The sequence below is a fragment of the Tamandua tetradactyla genome, chromosome 17 (genome assembly GCF_023851605.1).
Source record: "Tamandua tetradactyla isolate mTamTet1 chromosome 17, mTamTet1.pri, whole genome shotgun sequence".
NCBI lineage: Eukaryota > Metazoa > Chordata > Mammalia > Pilosa > Myrmecophagidae > Tamandua > Tamandua tetradactyla.
The window spans coordinates 13,967,060-13,988,935 of record NC_135343.1 but is presented as its reverse complement, the minus strand read 5'-3'; the positions used below and the strand labels follow the sequence as shown (position 1 = coordinate 13,988,935).

General features: G+C 38.8%; 1 protein-coding gene across 2 annotated transcripts in view; it reads left to right on the top strand.

Annotated features, from left to right (window-relative positions):
- KCNG3 (potassium voltage-gated channel modifier subfamily G member 3) overlaps positions 1 to 14,440 on the top strand; it is a 110,264-nt gene extending 95,824 nt beyond the window's left edge. The window contains exons 3-4 of one of the 2 annotated variants that reach the window (XR_013164638.1): positions 566 to 639; positions 14,048 to 14,440. Coding sequence is in view for 1 of the 2 variants with exons in the window: in XM_077135085.1 (XP_076991200.1) it covers positions 566 to 1,211 (646 nt within the window). In the remaining variant the exon portion in view is untranslated. Of the gene's footprint in view, positions 1 to 565; positions 2,566 to 14,047 lie in introns of those variants that run through there. The other variant, XM_077135085.1, reaches the window with a different exon arrangement.
- Positions 14,441 to 21,876: the final 7,436 nt, after the last annotated feature.

Sequence of the window (21,876 nt, the reverse complement as noted above, 5' to 3'; positions counted from 1 at the left end):
CCATGCCCGAGGGCTGGCTCAGCATCGGTGTCTCCCACCCAGGCCTGCTGTAAAAGGAAGAGGAACATTTTAGGAGATGATTATGAGTTCACTCTAATTTACCAAGAAGTAAACCATCAAAAACTTGGGTATGTCCCTGTCTGTAGGGACAAATTCTTCAGACCCGCCTTCCATCTCGCAGTTGAGAAACCACTATCCTCAAAGAGTGAGTAAACTCTCATATGGTGGCTTACCGAGTATACATTAGTTTCAAACCACCCAATAAGACACTGTTTTTTTTAAAGGATTACTGACAAGTAAAAAATAATAATTCTAATGATATTACATGTATGATGTGTAGTATCAAACAAGTGCTCTGTCGAGTTGAGTTCTCATTTGAACTAAACTATGTATTGTTCTGTTGTGTTCTGGTGGATCTGATGATGTCAGTAATGCTGTCTGTTCTTTATGTTTTCTGGAAAAGTAACTGAATTTGTATGTCAGTGTAGTACTATCTAAAGAAATCTAAGTGCTATTAAAATGCTTAAAAATAAAATGATCAATTCTCCTTTTGTTCCCTTGACAGGATAATTGAAGCTATCTGCATAGGTTGGTTCACGGCAGAGTGCATCGTGAGGTTCATCATCTCCAAAAACAAGTGTGAGTTTGTCAAGAGACCCCTGAACATCATTGATTTACTGGCAATCACGCCGTATTACATCTCCGTGTTAATGACCGTGTTTACAGGCGAGAACTCTCAACTGCAGAGAGCTGGAGTCACCTTGAGGGTTCTTAGAATGATGAGGATTTTTTGGGTGATTAAGCTTGCCCGTCACTTCATTGGTCTTCAAACACTAGGTCTGACTCTCAAACGATGTTACCGAGAGATGGTTATGTTACTTGTTTTCATTTGCGTTGCCATGGCAATCTTCAGTGCACTTTCTCAGCTTCTTGAACATGGGTTGGACCTGGAAGCATCCAACAAGGACTTCGCCAGCATCCCCGCTGCCTGCTGGTGGGTGATTATCTCTATGACTACAGTTGGCTATGGAGATATGTATCCTATCACAGTGCCTGGAAGAATTCTTGGAGGAGTTTGTGTTGTCAGTGGAATTGTTCTGTTGGCATTACCTATCACTTTTATCTACCATAGCTTTGTGCAATGTTATCATGAGCTCAAGTTTAGATCAGCTAGATATAGTAGGAGCCTCTCTGCTGAGTTCCTAAATTAATGTGTTGTGATTCGTTTTTTTTTTTTTTTTTTTTGCATACACTTAGTTTGATAAGAAAGCGTTGCTCCTACTTCATATTCATGTGTTTCTTGCCGGATGAGCACTGCGGTAATACTGTCATCATTTGGTAGGGAAAAAATCCTTCCCAGCTCAAAGGATAAAACAGTTTCTTTACTGTGGAGTAAATAGGATTGAGACTGCAAAGGAAAGGTAATGACTCCTAGAATAAATTTTAGGACCTTGTTTTATTTAGACTTGTCTCTTTGTCTTGAACAATTACACCTTTATTTTCCACACACTTTATTTGAACATTTTTAAAACTGAAAGTTACCATTTTCCAAATGTTTTTTCCATCCTATGAATTAACAAGAAACTTGGAACTTCTAGTGTTATTTTTTGTTGTTGTTGGAGAGTAACATTTTCATTTCTAAATGTTTTATAATCTCTTATATCAATGTCAGAAGTATCCTGGAAACATATGCCACATGCAGGAACTGTTTAACAAATACTTTTAAAAATTGGCCAAATTTAAAACTATGTTGGCAGTACATACAAGCAGGAATAATATTTTAAACTTTTCAAGCATACTTTTTAATTCTCCGATTTATTTTTGTTACTAATATTCACCTTTAGGGAAGCTTGAGTGTATTAGTCCTTTCCCAGTTTAGATTTCTTCTATGTCTTAACTGAAGTGACTCAAAAAATATTTAAGAATGAAGAGAGCATCTATTGTTTAGCACTTTATTGAATAATATCTGAATTCGTTGAGTTACCAGGTGATAATTGTCCTAACATTTAGATGTCCAAACAAGAATGTTTCCAACATAAAAATGATAGTTTGGTATTGCTCAATATTAAAACCCATATTTATGGGTTCTTGATTTCCTTTTTCTTAAACAGTGTGGGTTTAATAAGACTTACCAGATGAAAGGATATTTATGTAGCCTTTTTATACCAAAGTCATATTTTATATGTTGTCACTAGATTATCATAAAAAAGGAAATAGATTATTTCTGTACTCTTGGTTGCTGCATAGCCAAGCCAATTTTAAGCCAGTTTAAAGCAATGAATATATAATTTTTTATCTGATCTCCATCATTGTGACTCACAGTAACCCAAAAACCTACCGTATAATATGTCCCAATAATCTGCTAGATTATTAGGAGTAGATAAAGTAAAACTGATAATTGTTCAGCGCTAAATTCTATCACTATAAATGAGAATTTTGCTTTCTCGGCCAGTTTGCCAAAAAGAAGTCAGTGTGTGAACATGCAAAAATTAAATTCATAGATTCATTAATAACTTAATATTGTATACTGTAAAATCTAAAATAAATGTAAACAATACAGTTTACTTAGGGGAGGGAGGGGGTGAGAAGTGGGTGGGTGGGGGTCAGTATATATTTATAAAAAAAAAGAGTAACCTGAAGTGTTCATTAAAGGAATATTAGCCATCTAATTCAACTGTCACTATTATAGGTTAAAAGAAAAAGAAAAAAAAAAAAACAGGCAAGAGAGGATATGATTATAGAGTTGGATTTCTAGAAACCTAGTCTGGTAGCTTCTTCCTAACATACCTCTGGGTTTTGAGAAAAACCCTGGGAATTCACACTTCTTTGTCATTGCCATTGTTGAGATAATTACAAAACTGTTTACTTGTCTCTAATGTCCTTTCCTGAGTCTCTGTGGTATCGTGTCCATTGAATATCTCACCCCACCTTCCCTACCACTGGTATGATACTTTTTTACATACTCAGAATCAATTCTGTTATTTATTGTTTATTTACTGTATTTTAATAGAATTGAAATAAATGGCATGGATTTATTTTCTTTCCTTGGATTAAGGCTTTGTGGTTCATGCAAATTATATGCAGATGATGGCATCCTCATATTACTACTAATAAAAATATGGTAACCTTCGATTTTACTGACACTGGGAACTCTTCATATGAATATGTTGTACCTCCGCGAGTACATAATAGGTATCTGGAGGGCTGAGATCCTCTCTCATGCACACATTTTCACATCCCCACAGTACAGAATTGTGACAAACTGTTGATTGATTTGAAGACGCAAGGAGAAGCCTACCCTCACCGTAGGTGGGCACAGCCACACCTGTGAACACACACACACACAGACTCTGTGGCTGTCCTCAAGTAGCAAGGGAGAAATCTCTTTTTGGTGATGCTGGATTTTTCATATCTCAGGACCGGTTTTCATAAAGGAGCATGTTGGATAGATGTTGATGGTAGTTCAGCTACTCATTTACTGAGGATGATGATAAGACATGACACAGTAGTTCACTAATGAGTTAAAAATATATGTCAGAATTTTCCCAGTTTTGGATATTGTAGTTTTTTTTTAGAACAGGGGTATTTTCTTGTAACTTTCCTTGAGTGTTGTTGCCTTTTGAAAGAAATCAGTAAGTGGCACTTCTTTCTTACTTGCACTTTTAGATATTTTTCACAACTCAACTTTCATGGCGAAAATGCTTTGTTAAAATCCATAGTAGTACCGGTAGGTAAGGTATCCTCTAAATTAAAATGCCTAAATAGCAAGGACTAAGCCAGATTTTTTTTCTTGTTTTTACTACCCCTGAGCTTATGTGACTTGATCATATATATACCTTGTTTGTATCCTCTTAAGTGGGACTTTTTGGTATTAGAGAAACACAATTAGGAAATATATTTGAAAGTGAACAGGCCTTATGTATCTTTTTCTTATATTGCAGCATTGTCTTGTGGGTTACTGCTTGAAACAGTTGATTCAGTTTGCTCTCCAGGTTAGCAGTTGCTTGTAACCACACATTTGTAATTTCTTACCTTAGAATGAAGAAATGCATTTTCTTGCAGGAACTGTCAGAAGTCAAAATAATATGTCCTCTTTTAAAATTTTGTCTAAATGCCCTGCCTAGGTCTCCTGTGATCTGGAAGGGACAGAGATGGGTTAAGTTGAATGTTGGGATTAGAGCATTTTCTGTTAGCTTGATATTTTCTAAAAGTTTATTTTTTTCCTATAGGAAAGACAAATAAAAAATTGCAAACTCTTAGCTGTGTTCGTCTATTAAGCTTATGTAACTCCAAAATTTAGCCATAGAACTTCTGAGAATTATTTCCAGAGCTCTCTGACTCTACATAAAAGTGCATTCACTTATGGTATACAACACCTATAAACCCAATTAAACATGATGTAAATATTTTATAGGGCCATAGGAATTAGAACTACAGAGATTCTGGAGATCTTCTGGTCTACCTTGCCTCTTCCTTTGCCCTTTATCGCATGCCTCACACTAACATTAATGACGAGGGAACTGTGCTTCCAGTGGTTTGAGATTTAGCCATTGTCACCCGAAGGGAGACCAACTTCTCCCAGTTTTCTCGGGGATGTCCCAGTTTTAGCACTGAACCACCCCCACCATACAGCGAAATTCTTCAGTTTCCAGTTCACTGGCATGGTTGCTCACTCTAGTGTCAGGTCAGCCCGCAGAAACCTGGCCTGAACTTAATTCAGTACTCTTTGGACATGCTTCCTTTTTTTATTTTGTGACATCAAGAGGCATAAAGGATTTCTTTTTCGTTTTTTTTTTTTTTTTTTCCCCTTGCATGGGCAGGCACCGGGAATTGAACCCGGGTCTCTGGCATGGCAGGTGAGAACTCTGCCACTGAGCCACTGTCGCATCACCCAAGGATTTCTTTTAAAAATACTTTTTTTGGGGAACTTTGGAGCCCTTGAATCTTTAGGTCAAATAAAAGGCAAATGTTGCTTTTAGAAGCCGTAGGTGTCAGGAAGGAGGGCCTGGGACCAACATATAGAGAACTCATAGTTGTAATAGATTTTTATTTATTTTTTTATTAGAGCAGTTGCAAGTTTTCAGAAAAAAATACAGAGTCCCATATACCTCCTCCCCACTCACTGTCCCCTATTACTAATAGTTTGCTTTAGTGTGGTACCTTTGTTATAATTGATGGAACAGTTTTTAATAGGTTTTTTTTTTAATGGCAAAACTTCCCATTTGTGCAGATATCCCTCGGTTACCATTGCATTATTTAGAAGGGCCAGGCTCAGAAGTGTTTTTACAGGGGCCTAGGGAGTAATCTGGGTTGAAGCTTTAATGGAAGTGCTCTGGAGAAGTTCCCATTTTGGTCAGAGAAGTTTGCAGATGCTCCTTTGTTTATTCACTCTGCTTTCATTTGGTGTTTTGCTTCCTGGCTTTCCAAAGTCCATCTGGAATCAGAGGACTGGGCGCTTCAGTTCTGCCCCTGAATGTACACTGAGGGCTTACTGCCCCTTTTGCTGTGGAACCTTCCAGAGATTGGGGACTGTCACCCACAGTGGGAGTATATTGTCCCATTCTGTGATCAACCTTTTTTTTTCTTCTTCTTGCAATTCCTCTCCTATGTCTAAGCCTTCAGATTGTTCCACTTCCAGAATTTTCCTATAAGCACATACACTTTTGGTCATTAGCATAAGCTCAATTATCAGTTTACTATTGTTTGTCAAATTGCATTTGATAATCTGCATTTATGCTGATAATTTAAAATTAATTCTAAGTAGCTTTGGGGGGAATCCTTTGGCATATTGTAAAAGATCAATAATACTATACCAAGTATAATGAAAGTATGAATAACATTTAGTGGGTAAAAACCAGAGGAAATAAATATTTTTTGGCCTTCACCTGCCAGAAGTAAGTTACTCGATGTTATTTATACCTGAAGCAGTGCTCCAGTGTACTTATTATGTAGAAATATATTAAAACTAAAATTAAAATTTCTCAAAGTTTTACTGGGTAGGGTTTTTCCCCCTGTGCTTTATTTCAATAGTTTTGAAATAATTCTGTCTTATAAGAGAGTGGAGGCCATTATTGTCATAAAGTGTTCTTTTTTTTATTATTTTTTAAGAAAGGAAGCATAAGTAATGACAGAATAGTTTTTGTTGTATAACATGCAATGATTTGTTCAACTTACATATTACTTTTGTCTGCATTTTGCAAATTTGATCTTGCAACTCTGATGAAATTCTGTGCTTTCCTTCTCTAACAGTACAGAGGGCAGGAGAATGTGACTTCCTTAGTGGAGAGCTAGCTGTATTTGTAATTACAAATCCTGAACTCTGACCCAAGAAAAACATTTATTTTGCAGTCATACACACGCCACAACCACCCTTTAATATAAAGCACTTGGGGGTAAAATACAAAATCATAAAACTGATGTAAGGCTTAGCTTTCAGATCCATGTGAAGACTATTTGCAGTGCCTAGACAGAAGTGGGAAGTTGAGATTTTTTGCTATGAGATATATTGCTTAACCTCTTATCCATATTTTATTCAATAATTCTTACAAGTAGGAAGTCTTATTTTATAAAGTATACCAATCATATAAAGATTACAGTTTTAAAGTCAGAATAATGGATCATGATCCCCTCCTTTATAAGATTTGGTTTATAATAATTTAAGGTAAATCACTTTTCATTAACTCTTCCAGTTAACTCAGATTTTATAAAATCAGCTAGAAATCAGGTGTATGTGTGTTTGTCTTCTTTAAAATACATATTTTAATCTATGCATCATATTGTGCTGCATTGCAAGGCACTGGGACATGGTGGCCTGCGTGAGATCATTGATTGATGTTTCCTGCTTTATGTAATAAGTAGGTCTCAAGGTATGTGTTGAAAAAAAATTAACTTCAGCATATTTCATAATTCACGACTATGGATGTGTACAGGAGCTCACTTAGGGGATCCATTTAACCTGTGAGTGGTATTATCATCCCCTAAAGTGTCGGTTTAAACCTCACAGGTGAAGTTTGGCAGGTCTTCACCATGCCAAGAAGCGACTGAATGACCAGGAACGGGGAGTTAGGAAAAGTTACCGCGTATTTGTCTAAATTGTCTGGTCAGGGTGGGCTGCGGTGACTCAGTGGCAGAGTTCTCGTCTGCCATGCCAGAGACCTGGGTTTGATTCCTGGAGCCTGCCCATGTTAAAAAAAAAAAAAAAGATTAAATTGTCTGGTCAGTGTTAGCATTGTAGCTCTGTAGACAAGCTTTAGGCTATTTGGAATTCAACTAGGAAACTTCAAAAATGGAACAGAACAACAGGGGCTGGTCTTAGCAATGTGTTTTTCTTTTTCTTTTTTAAAGATATAATTCATATACCATAAAATTTGCTATTCACCAACACTTGTTATTTTTCATGATAGCCCTTCTAGTGAGTGTGCAGTAGTAGCCCATGTCTTTGATTTTGCGTTTCCCCAATGACCAATGGTGTTGAGCATCTATTCCTGTGTTTATTGGCCACTTCTATGTCTTTGGAGAAATGTCAGTTCAAACATTTGCCCATTTTAAAAATTGGGTTGTCTTTTTATTGTTGAGTTGTAAGATTTCTTTATATAGTCTGTATATTAGACCCTTGTCAGATACATGATTTGTAAATATTTTACCCTATTCAGTGAGTTGTTTTTTCACTTTCTTGATAGTTTCCTTAGAAGCACAAAAAATTTTGATGAAGTCCAATTTGCCTATTCTTTCTTTTGTTTGTGCTTTCATTGTTATATCTAAGAAAGTTGTCTAGTCCAAGGTCATGAAAATGTGAACCTGCGTTTTCTTCTAAGAGTTTTATAGTTTTTAACTCATGTTTAGGTCTTTGGTGCATTTTGAATCAATTTTTGTATATGATATGAGGTGTAGGGGTTCAACTTCATTCTAATGCCTGTGGATATCAAGTTGTCCTAGCACCATTTGTCAAAGAGACTCTTCTTTCCTTGTTGAGTGGTACTTGCACCCTTGTAGAAAATCAACTGGTTATATATAGAGAGAGAGAGAGAGAAAGAGAGAGCGAGAGAGAGAGAGAGAGGGGCTTACTTCTGGGCTCTCAATTCTATTTCATTGACCTACATGTTGTTCTAGTTTGCTAGCTGCTGAAATGCAATATACCAGAATCAGAACAGCTTTTAAAAGGGGGAATTTAATGAGTTGCTAGTTTACAGTTCCAAGGCTGAGAAAAATGTCCCAGTTAAAACAAGTCTATGGAAATGTCCAGTCTAGGGCATCCAGAAAGATACCTTGGTTCAAGAAGGCCGATGAAATTCAGGGTTTCTCTCTCAAGTGAGAAGGCACATGGTGAACACAGTCAGGGCTTCTCTCTCGGCTGGAAGGGCACACAGCGAACACGGCATCATCTACTAGCTTACCCTCCTGGCTTCCTGTTTCATGAAACTCCCCGGGAGGCATTTTCCTTCTTCATCTCCAAAGGCCGCTGGCTGGTTCTCTCTGCTTCTCGAGGCTATGTTGTTTTTCTCTGCTCTTTCTGAATCTCCCTTGGTTCAAGAAGGACGATGATGTTCAGGGTTTCTCTCTCAAGTGAGAAGGCACATGGTGAACACAGTCAGGGTTTCTCTCTCATCTGGAAAGGCATTGGCAACCATCTGCTAGCTTTCTCTCCTGGCTTCCCTTCACGAAACTCCCCAGGAGGCGTTTTCCTTCTTCATTTCCAAAGGTCGCTGCCTGATGGACTCTGCTTCTTGTGGCTAATGTCATTTTCCTCTCTCTCAGAATCTCCTTCATTCTCCAAAATTTTCTTCTTTTATAGGACTCCAAAAACTAATCAAGACCCACCCAAATGGTTGGAGACATGTCATCACCTAATCCATCTTAACAACCATTACTGATTGAGTCATATCTCCAGGGAGATTATCTAATTACAGTTTCAAGCATACAGTACTGAACTGAGATCAGAAGAAATGGCTGCCTTTACAAAATGGGATTAGGATTAAAACATGGCTTTCTAGGGTACATTCAAACCACCACACATGTTTCTCCTTATGTCAGTATCATACCGTCTTGATTACTGTAGTTTTGTAATAACAACTGAAATTGAAAAGTGTGGATCCTTTAAGGTTGTTCTTTTTTCAAGATTATTTTGGTTACTCTGTGTCCCTGTCATTTGCATATTAATATTAGGATCAGCTTGTCCTTTTTTTGCAAAATACGTAGTTGGAATTTTTATAAGGATTGCATTGAATCTGTTTTGGGGGGAGTATTTCCATTTTAACAACATTAATTCTTTGAATCCATGAACGTAGATATATTTCCAAATATTTAGGTCTTCCTTAATTTCTTTCAACAATGTTTTATGCTCTTCAGTGTAAAGGTATAACAGTTCTTTTGGTAAATTTATTCTTGAATATTTTATTATTTTGATGCTATTTAAAAAGAAATTGTTTTCTTAATTTCATTTTCATGTTGTTAATTCCTAATGTGTAGAAATACTACTGAGTTTTGCTGAGGTTATTAGTCCTAATAGTTTGTGTGTGTGTATATGTAAGGGCTTTCTCTATGTAAGATCATGTCATCTCGAAATAGAGGTAATTTTCCTTTTTTCTTCTCAATCTGGATGCCTTTTATTTCCTTTTTTTTTTTTTTTTTTTTTTAACCTGATTGCCCAGGCTAACCTCTCGTACATCATTGAATAGAAGTGACAAGAGCGAACATCCTTATCTTGTTCCTGGTCTTAGAGAAAAGCTTTCAGACTTTGACCATTAAATGTAATGTGAACTATGGCTTTTTCGTAGATGCCCTTTATCAGTTGAGGAGGTTTCCTCCTACTCTTAGTTGATTGTTTTTGTCATGAAAGGGTATTCGATTTTAACAGTGGGTTTTAATGAAGAAATGGACAGATTTTTGTTGTAAATTGAGTTGTTGTACTGTTGTGTCAGGAAATAAATTTTGTTGAAATGAGTTTCTGAATCAGTTTAAGAACTCATCAAGTAGGAGCCGTAGACGTTCTTGTTCATGGTTTTTAAACAGTTATTCAATTGATAGGCATTTTGTGGATTCAAAGTCTATTGAGCTGATTCTCTTTATTAACTCAAGTTAATTTCAGTTTGTGTTCACTTGCCGAAAGATACAAAGGCAAACATACGCAGGAGATTAGATGACTTGTAAAGCCCTATTTTTGTTGGTTGGTTTATTTTAATGAGTCTTAAATACCTGACTTGGTGTTTCTCAGATTCCACGAGGACATACCAGAGGGTGTGGATGAAAGAGGCTCCATCTTCCTGAAGGGTCGCTGTGGGGCTTCTCTCTTCTTCCTACCTTGGGTTGCCAGGGGCAGGAGAGTTTGAGAATCAGGAGCTCGCTGGGAGCTCTCCTACTGCGGCTCCTTCTGGAATCGGGTTTCCTGGTAGTGTTTCTGTCTATCTTTCTATAGTACTTACAGGAAATAGACGAATCACTGAATTACTGGGGTGGACAGGAAGGTTCCTCAGAAAGAAGATTTGATGGTCAATTAAACAGTGGCACTGCACTAGGAAAAGGATAAAAGGAGATTTTTGAAGTCCTTCGTATCCACCTAGTAGGTGCATTTACCTAAGGGGTCTCCTGCAGTACTGGTCCCTGTGGGGTACACAGTGATGACCATCAGCTGGCCCGGCCGCCAGCTGGGAGCTGCTGGTACCTGAAAAATCTCCTCTACTCAACAAGACCCATTTTTGGTTTAAACTGAGTGTCCTTTACACAAACGGTAAGCCCATATTTTTTAATGTATTCCGTTACCATGAATATAATCATTCTGTCATTTCTCCAGGAAATGTTGGTAAAATAAATGGAGGAAAAGCCCCATATTATCTGTAAACATTTCCCCAAACAGGTGGAAGATCATCTACAAGATGGAATTTTCCAGTCTGACTAATGAATTGAGAAAGCCCCACTGGCATTTTTTTTTCATGAGTAATATTGCTAATCTAGTATTTGACTGCATACTTAAACAGTTTTCTAATTTTGTACATACACACCAACCGCCTTTAGGTAATGACTATATTTTAAACAAATCTCCTGAGTGTACTAGGCCAGTGGTAGTAATCATCAATGCAAATGTGGGTTGCAAACCTAATGGGGTTGTGATTCAAGATTTTGAGCGCACGGTTGTAATGACATATATTCACAAAAAATGTTTAGGAAAAAACTTTCAAAAAAGGCTTATGCTTTGCTATAACTATAAAATAAATGTTTTCCATACTATTCAGAACAACTACTTTTTAAGAATACCAGGGGATCCCAATTACTACTTATTGAACATTTGAATAATGCCTACAATTCCTAATTGATAGAGTAACAAAAGTTATAGCAACTTTTTCATACAAGTATAATGTACTAATGTTTTATCATTCTTTTATTTTTCTTAATTGTTTTTATTAAGTGTTCTGAAAAATAAATCTCTGCTTCTAGTTGGTCATCCTAATAAAATTTGCTTAGGGAAATATATTTGTAACCATCCATAGCTCAAGAATATATCTGCTTCACTGTCTTTACAGGTTCATTTCTTGCAAAAAAAAAAACCCACTTAGGTGATCCAGGTAATGAGTGTTTATTTTAAGGACACAGCTGCTGATGCCTGGTCAAGACTGGGGGTTCTGGTCTCTTCTGCTTCTTGGGATCTAGCATCAGGGCTGGTATCCTTCACCTATATGTCATTTCTTCCAGTGTCTTCTCCACTTGGACCCACTGCTTGATTCTCTTTCTATTGTCCCTGCTCAGATTCCAGGGTAGCATCGGCTTATCTTTACCATCCCCCGCTTTGGGGAAAGATTTTTCCCAACCAACCACCTTGTAAGCCCTATATAGGAGGAGCTTGGGGGAAGCAGTCTGTTTGGGGTGGGGAGGGCAGTCTCACCAGGAAGGAGTGTTGGAGGCACCATCATAGAGTCTGCAGAGACTTTGCACACAGCCACACCTTGGTCCGCTGCATGGATGACATTTTGCTGACTGGCTGTGATCAGCAGGAAGTAGCATGTACTTAGATGTCACTGTAACTGAGTTGTCTGGTAGCCTTAACGAGTAAGGAATTGACTTTACCCAAAGCTCAAAGTGCTGTCATGATCAGCCACAGTTATAACAAGAGTAAGCCGTTCTGTGGGCAGAAGCTGCAGCTGATTTGTGGCTGTCTCCTGAAGCACAGTGGGTGTTTAAAGTCAGTGTATGCTCAGTTAATTACTAAATAAGCAGATTTCTAGATCCTTTCAAATAAAGGAGGACTTAACTTGGTATTTACACTTAAAGCTCTTTGCACTCTCCCCCACTCCTCAACCCCCCACAAAACCAGCATTAGGACATTTGTGCAAAGGAATATCTCTGTGAGTTTGGTGCCAGTGGGAACTTGGCGGTGCTTTGTGTCTGTTCCTGGAGGAACCAGCAGGAGACCCCCCAACCAGATGATGCCTGGCTCTGGAGGTGGAGGTGGAATTTGGGCTGTGGATCTTCCTGGACAGTCAGCGTGCAGCTTGTTTAATGGGAGTGTCCATTCATCTCGCCACAGTTTAAATTCCTTTTCTTCATGTACCCTCAAGAATAAGTTTACCAAATGTTTTCTCTTGAATTTTCCAGTTTTTGGAAAAATTTTATCATTGTTATTAGTATTATTTTCTCAGTTAGGTATTGTTTTTAATCTCTTGTAGTTTCATTTCTCTATTTTGTTCTAATTTGGAAATTTAACAAGCAGTCAGCGCTGCAATTTCCCTTAGAAGATGATCTTAGATTATTTTTCTAGAGTGCTTGATTAACTTGTTCGGTGAAAAGAAATAGAATTTTTTAATCCTAATTTCACTGAGAGTTTGGTAGAAAGAAATGAGTGCAGTAATTGCCGAGGTTTTTTTTAAAAACCTACTACCTTGTCATTCATTTACCCTGTTATTTAGGCATAATTAGTAGTCTATTTTCATTTTTTTTTTAACATGGGCAGGCACCGGGAATCGAACCCAGGTCCTCTGGCCTGGCAGGCAAGCATTCTTGCCTGCTGAGCCACCGTGGCCCACCCTCTATTTTCATTTTAAGGAAAACAGTTTGAAAGTGAGTACAGTTAGTAACCCAAAAGTAATTTCATTAAAATACTTGATAAATGAAAAGTATATTGAAATTACACATCTTTGGACTAGAATAGAAATTTGGAGAGTATTTTTCCACTTCATGAAGTATCAGTCATTTTAGCTTTTAGAGCCCAGAAGTGATGGCTTTACATATTAATGTACTGAATTGTCTAGATTTTATTGTATTATCCTACATTTTATACAGTCATCAGCTGGAAATCTCCAAAGCGAAACTGCTAGACTCTTTCTAACTTGAAAGTAAAGAACAGATCTACTGTTGCAAAGGCCACAGAATTTAGATTTTTAAAATATATTATGAAGACTATGTATGGGTTATATTCTATTTAAATTATTTATCTGAAGGTGAATATATCTGTTTTACACTGAGGAGTACCTCACACAATACAATTTTTACATCATAATAGTTCAGTTTTATGTTGCAAAATGACAAGAAAAGTTTTATTTGATGTGTTTTTAATGTACTTTTAGCCTGTTTAATTTTGATCAGTAAGTTAATCACCTCACTGTCCTTTCTTTAGTTCAGAATAGATTGAATTTTGGTGCACATTTTTGCTATTTTCAGGCCAAGTAGAAGTAGCCTTATATCAAAGGTAGCCTTAGGTGGAGCCTTATTGCAAAGATTTTTAAATATTTAATTTCTAGTATTTTTTCTAGAATTCAGAACCTCAAGTATTTCTGGTCATATAAGAATTTTGAGATGCGTACTCCATTTAGTTATGGGTAAAATGTGTCAGGTACATCTCTTTACACTTTCTGACACTTCCATTTCTGTCATGTAAAGTTATGCTTCAGTTTCTTATTGACGCTTTTGTACTGTCACATGATAAGGTTCATCAGTGGATAAATTGCTGTGTGTATATATGTGATAGATACTTGCCTTAAAACGAGCACTTTTACTTTGTAAACGGTCTATGGTCACATTGTCTGTCCAGTTACTGGTCTTTCTCTGTGCCTATTGAATACAGGCCGATCAAGTCCATGGAGGTGAAAAAGAAGATGAAGCACCTTTTCATTGTTCACAATCTGAACCTGGATTAAAAAGTATTTTTCATATTGTGGAAAAACTAATGTGAAAAAAAATCTGTACAGGTTGTATGGCTTTTATTGCTAAAGACAGAAAATGATTGAACAGATAAAATAGATATTGGTTTTAACTGTTAACTTTCATCGATCTTGTTCTCAATGAGAGTAATGATTCAGATGTGTGTGTGGTCAGTTCTACAACTTCCACTCTGTATACATAACTACCACTGATTTTTTTCATTAATGGCCACTTCATATAATGAGGAGGGGCCAGATGCCCTGTATCAACCAATGGTGAAAGTAATTTGCATAATAAAGATCATATTATAGCTTGGGATTTAAGGGTGGTAATTATTGTTTGATAGCTCTTTAGAAATGATGGTTAAAATGGACATAGCTTTTACCTTCTAATAAACAGATTCTTAAAATCAACTCAACTGATGTGACATAATTTTGTTTTTTACCTTCGTTTGTGATCAGTAAAGTGTGCAGTAAAGTAAGCTGGGTTGTCACCGTGTTACTGATGTATTTATGTCTCTAATAGTACATATAAATGTGCATCAAATAACTAATTTGTGGTTAAAGTTTTTTTAGCATCTTTAGTCATTAATAAAATAATATTTTATAGAAAATTAATTTTGTTATGATATAAATATGTCGAATGCAGATCTGAAAACGTTCTGTATAGCTTGAACAATTTGAATAGCTAATAAATTTTGACTTTGAGAACCATTTACAGCTGATACCAAATACAATCAGTCCCTGTTGAGTTGACTTCATTAATTAATGTAGTTTGTCATTGGTGGATGTGTGTCCCTGTTCTGATCCCAAAGTTACCTCTGCGATGAACTGTGGATGGTAAAGCACGAAAGGTGCTTCCTGGCTGTTGCCGGGCCCCTAGTGAGTGTGGGGCTTGGGTGAGTTGTTTAATCTTTCTCTGACCTTTCATATTCTCTTTTTCTCCCTTGACTCCTCATCCCTGCAGTAAGAATGTAAATAATCTATATGAGGTAAGTGTCCAAGGGATGCTGATGGGTAACTATAGGACCCCAATACGTGTGGAGTTGAATAAAAAATCTTGGGAATTGCACCTTGTAAATGCTGCTGCTTGTCCATAGTGTGTTCTCAGGGCACAGATGCTGCCAGGTCCTCTCTGCTCTCTTAGCGGCAGGACCACATGTCTCTCCTGCTGTGCTCTTCATCCCTCATCTCTGCCATCTGCATGCTCCCTACCCATGCCCCTTTTACTTCTGGAGGAGGTGATTCCAGGTTTTCACTCTTGCATCAGTGGACCTGCTGCCATGCTGCCCTTGACTCGGCTGGCCTGTCGCATGGCCCTGGTCAGCATGGCAGAGCCGTCCACAGGCAGCAATCCAGCAGGCTTTCCCGAGGGCAGAGGCTCTGATTGTCCCAGCAGGCTCCGGAGATGGGCTTGGTTATGAAAAGTGTCCCCTCAGGAGCGGAGGCAAGGACTGCTGAGGGCAGAGAAGTGGGTGCTTTCCTGCACAGCTATGGACCCAGGACCCAGCGTTTCACTGCAGGGTCTCTGCTGATTGAGGTGTGGGACAGTCTGCCCAGGGGCTTGGGAGAGGTTTTCTCTAATTTACTACTATTCAGATTATTGCTTTAAGAGCTGGGCATAAACTGTAAAAAACAGTGGGGATCACTGTGATAATTGCATTTAAGATAGGAATTCGTTCATCAGGTAACACTTACATGCTGTTAATCAGAGTGATGATTTCTAAGCCACAGGATTTGCCTCTCAACTGAGATTTTCTTCATGTTTATTTTTGGAACTAATCAGGTTTTTGTTTTCTTTTAAGGAGAAGTAATAACAAACATCAGACTGAACATTATATGGTTGGATTGTTTTTCGTATATTTAACAGAATGATAAACCAGCGTGCACGGCACCTGACAAGGTCTTTGGGGTGAAGAAGGGAAGAGTTTTCAGAGAGTGTTTTGTTTGTTTTTGGTCCTTCCTGTCATTGGCGTCCCAAGTTGACAAGGTGCTAGCGCTATCAGTCAGAAGTTCCATCATCTCCATCCTCCATAAATCTTAGGCATATTCTGGCGAGGCACCTCTTTATTTTTGTTCAGGCTGTGAATACAGTGAGGCTCTGACAAATATTTGGCCAAAAATGGGTTTTGGCACTCAACTACCAGAGCAATATAACCTTTTCAGGGCCCAGGAATTTGTGTGTGTGGTGGTCCTTCTGTCTGATGAAAATGTTGAAGTAAGTGTGGTTACTTCTTTAAGTCCTAAAGAACTTGTGGGGCTTGAGATGGGACTTGAGGGGTTCTCAAGGTTAATTTTACTTAGACAGCTAGTCCTTTTGTTGGAGCTGCCAGGAGAGATTGGACACCACTTAAAAAAAAAGTGTATTGATTTTTTTGAAGTATAATAACAGTTATATCCACATACTAAAAAACATAGAAAACAAGAAGAGAAAAAATAGCCACATCCTTCCCTATCACTGGAGGAAGTGCTGTCATCACTTTGCTTTACTTTTCCCCACTCACCTTACATCCCAAAGTGCTAGGCTCAAGCGCAGGGCAGGTGTAGTCCCTATTCTAAGGAGTCCCAGGTGGGGAAAGAGACCAGTAATAAAACATTAAAGAGGATTAGGGGTGGGATAAAGGTTATGAAATGACTGCTGTGGAATCCCAGAAGATGGTCGCCTCATTCAACTCGTGAATCCAGGAAGGATTCCTGGAGGAGTGATTCTTAAATTCAGTTCCCAGAGACAGACCCTTATGAATGGGCAGCAGTCACAGGGTTCAGCGTGTACTGATGCCAGAGGAACTTGGCTTGTCCTGGCAGTCATGCTTGGTTGGTTAAGTGCACAGAAAAGAGTGTATGAGGGGTGCTGGCGGCGGTGCAGAGGACAGATCAGGAAAGGCTGCATATGCCAGGCTCAGAGGTGGGCTTTATCCTCCAAGCAAAGAACCATTGAAGGACTTAAGTCAGGGGAATGACATGGCAGGGTATGTGCCGAAAAGAGGATCGCTGTCAGCTGTGTTGTGGGTAGAAGGACTCAGGATAGTGGGGCCAATGAGTAGTTGTCCAGGTAGGAGTATTGTAGTATTGTATTGTAGTATTGTAGTCCTCTGGGTAGGAGGCGATGAGAGTGGATATATCACCAATGCTAGTGAGAGAGAAAAGCTTTTGGTGGGAGAGAGTCCCATTTTACACTTATTAAATTTGAGGCAGAGGCTGGGCAGCATCCAAATGGTGATCTCCAGCAGGCAGGTGGTTCTGTGCGTGGCGTCAGATCCAGAGCCGTCCAGATGGTCAGGATATGGGAATCTTCAGCATGCAGATGGAGTGGAAACTAATTTGGAACAAGATCTGAAAGAAAGTCTTCGGAGGGAGGGTGTGTTGAGGGAATAGAGAAAGTAACCCAGACTAGACCCCTAGAGAACTTTGCCAGATGGGCAAGAGGAGAAGAGGGGGTTGAAGGGCACAGCAGGGATGTGGGGAGTGCAGTGCCTCCCAACAGTCAGTGAGCTTATGGGCTGTAACATATTCACTGGACACAGCCACTAGGAGCTCCTGGGGACTTTGGAGAAAGCCACAATGGAGCCTTGGGTTGCAGGTGCCAGATTGCAGGCCTCTTCATCAAACAGCGTTATAAACCTGGTGGATGAAGAGAACAGCATCAACCTTAAGTTCTCACCCTTTCCGCTGTGATGGTAGCATCCTCATAGCCATAACTTTTAATGTCTGCATATGGTGACCCAGAACTTACCTAACCATTTCCTTAGGAGAAGATTCCCAGCAATGGAATTACTGGGCCAAAGAGTCATTTTTATGGCTTTTGCAATGCATTGCCACAGTGATTTTCAGTTGGGATCTACTGATTGGCAGTGTCATCAGCAATGCCTGATGGTGTCCGTATCACCACACCCTCATCAGCTTTGGGTTTTACCCCATTAAGTCATTTTCCTAATGCAGAGGATGAACCAATGGCTTCTTGTTGTGTCAGCTGTAATACCTGGTTACCAGTGGCCACGTCTCACAATCACTTTTCGTCCCTAGACAACCAGATCAAAACCACATATTGGATGGGAGGTTTTAAAATGAAAGTGAATGAAGCAACAACAAAAAACAAACTTGGCACATCATTCTGATTTTCACTTTGGGGCTGACAGCTCTTGCACTGGGGTCCTGGTTAAAATGCTTACTCTCTCTGGATCTGTTTCCTGGCTAACGGGATTGTTGGTGTTTTCTAAGGTTCCTTCAAATTCTAGGATTCTGGGTTGTTTCTCTCTGGGCTTCTCTTTTGGATCTCCCAGGCCTAAAAGATTGAAGCGCTCAGAGCTGACCCCCACCTAACCACTGGTAAATTGACTGCCTGAAACTTGTGATGTGATTAGAGAACATATTCTGCCTTAGAGTAGGAAGATATTATCAACAGAACAATAAGGACCCTCAAGCACTATTTTCATTAAGAAAATACATATGTGAATTACAGATAATCAAAAGGATGAAAATTAAAATCTCTGTAATGTTACCATACTCCTACCCTTCTATCCAGCCAACACTGACGTATCCCTTGGTCTTACTGTACATGTCCCTTTCTCAGGGGAGCCCTGTTGACCCCTATAATAGATTAGGCTCACTAGATAATCTATCATCCCTGGTCCTCCCTTATCATAATCACTTCTGAACTACATAGGCTTCCTGAGAGTAGTGACTTTGTATGTGTAACTAATTACTGTACCCCCCACATCTAGTCCAGAGGCCAGCATATAATTGGTGCTCAATAATGTTTGTTAAATGAATGAATAAAGCGATAATTCTAAACATCTTAGCATGTTTCTCTTCATGCTTTTTCTTTGTATAAACGTCTGTTTACCAAGATGTTTTTTCCTTCCAAAAATGAGATCGGTGTATACTACCACTTTTTATTTGTTTCCCACTCCCATTGAGTCGCTTTTGCATGATAGCCTACTCATATAAAACAGACCCTTTTGTTTTTAACAACATACATACATTTGTGCAATGGTTGATTCAGATTAGGGATATATCCTGGAACTTAGAGGATGCAAATAATGAGTCAATTCCGTTTTATGTACAGTGATCAAATTGCCTAAACTGATGAGCTGTTGGAGAGGTCAGCATGGCTTGCCACTGGATGGTGGCCCTGCGGTGACCTGGACTCAGTGGCCCAGGAGGTGGAGGAGGGGCAGTGTTGGGCAGCCATTTCCAGTGCTCGGTCCTTGCCATTACCCTGTGAGGTAGGTATTATCAGTCTCCTTTTATAGATAAAGAAACTGTCTCAGGGTGATTAGACAAGTTGCCCGAGGCAAAAACCACACACCCTGGCTTTTTGTGGCTCAGCTGAAAACCTAGGTCTCCTAAAACTGGGTCGTCCTTCTATTACTCCACTGACAGTGCTGGACAGAGGTGCAGGATCACAGCCTCAACTCTCTCAAACGAACTGGCCTTGATCGGGTCTGGGATTTAACCCTGGCACACACCACTGTGGCCTTCTCTCTGCTGTCGTTTGTCAGTTGTCAGTTCATAACTGTTGCAGATATGTCCAGCATAAAGTCCAGGATGTAAAATGAATAAAGTGATCGTACTTTTAGTTGGAAGGCTGAAAGTTCAAGTTGTATTGAATGGGGGATGGAAGCAGATGAGTGCAAAGGCCAGGACTTCCAACTCTGGTTTTGCAAATCTTTGATTAAGTTCTCATTTCCTTGCATCTAATTTTTGGTAAGAATTTTAGGAAGCACCATTTGAACTTTATTCGAACCACCTGGGAAACAGCAGCACACAAGAACTCTTCCCTTGGGCCTGTCAGGAACAACTTTGCACAGTTGAAACAGCTGAAATCACAGTAGCACTTCATTTAAAACCAAGGGCAGTTACACCAGGGTAGAATTTTACTACACATGATGTGGTTGAAATTTAGTGTCTGCTTAATCACATTTAGAGTCAGGGAATGTAGTACTGTAATGAGTTTCAGCTTTGTTCAGAAAAGATGTTATTACCAATAATCATTATTATGAGCCATAAAATCCAGTACAGAAGAATGGGAGAATTAAAAGAGGAAAAGAGTGATAGCATTATGTGAAGAATCTCATTTAGTTATACACAGCTTCCCCCAGTATGGTTTTAATTTTTAATAGATGCTCTTCATTTATAGCTGGCTGATTAGCAGTGGAGGCACCCTGAGCTATTACTAATAATTTTTAAAAACACATTTGCACTCATTCATCATCTCTGATGTTCATTCTCCTTCTGATCAAAAGGAAGCACTTATTTCACAAACTCTTTATTAGTTTTAAAATTGCATAGACATGGTTTACTCCATTCCAAATTCAACCCAACAGGCACTCACTGGTAATGGTCTGTTGTGTAATATTCTAGGTTCTTTTCTATAATAGCATGTATTTAGCTGCTTCTAGATCAAGAAAGGATGGTGAGTATATGGTTTTTTCTTCCACTCTAAACACTTAGAAATGGTTGATAAGATTTTAAAAAAATTTATTAATAAAAAAATTTAACAAACGTAATAAAACATTAACATAGATAATCAGTAATTCACAATATCATCACTTAGTTGCATATTCATCATTTCTTAGAACATTTGCATCCATTCAGAAAAAGAAATAAAAAGACAATAGAAAAAGAAATAAAACGAAAACAGAAAAAAAGGAGATAGTAAGATTTTAAAATACAGTTTTAAAATGTAGTTTACCTTTATCAGTTACTATGGGCTAAGTTAAGCTGCAATGATCAATAACCCTAGCATCTTAATGTCTTACAACCACAAAGGTTTATTCCTTGCTCATGTTCCATGACTTTTCACAGGCTGGCCGCAGCTCTATGCCACATCCTCTTCCTTTTGGGATCCAGGTTCAAGGAGTTGCCCTTATCTGGGGCATTACCATTTCTGGGTCAGAGGTAAAAGAGAAGATGGTAGAAGCATGCAGATTCTTGAAACTTATACTCAGAAATGTCTTACTCCATCATGTCCACACTTCATTATAAAGCTAGTCCCAAGGCCGTGTCTGACATTACTGGGGTGGGAAAATAGAATAGCCTTATAGGGAGGAATGGTGAATATGTGGGAGCAGGAATACAATTACCATAGGAATGTAACCAGGAATATGCCATTGGTTACATATGGCCCTCCCTATGGGCCCTTCCTCCCTATGGCCCTTCCATAAGGCCCTTCCTCCCTATGGCCGTGGGAGGAAAGGGAGGGGCACCTGTCTATGTGAAACCTCACTGTAAGCAGTTGCAAGATCTAGAGTCATTATACCTGGCTGGGGCAGGAGTCCTGAGCCCTGATGGAGGTTTAGCTCAGATCCTTGCACGTGCTTGCGCTGGCTCACGGCAATACAGAAACCACTTGGCAGGAAGGTGCACAGGCAGGGCAGACTCCCAAGATAAGCTCTTAAAGCATAAACTGCAAAACACTTGGGGAAATCCAGCATTATGAAAGAGAATGACAAATCTAACAAATAGGGAGAATTTATATCAGGAAATAGAAATAATAGGCCATTCCAAAATACCTTAAATATGTTCAACAGAAAGCTGGTATCAGTGAAATAAAGTCAGGGGGCTATAAAGAAGAAGATTAGCAAACTAAAAAGCTATGAAACTGAAAAGATTAGTAATTAAAATTAAAAACTACCAGGCTTTATGCATATAAAGAAAGAATTAGCAAATTGGAAGATAGAACTGAGGAAACCTCTAAGAGGGCACAACAGTGAGATGGTTGGTTGATGATATAGTGGGTCATTGAAAAGCT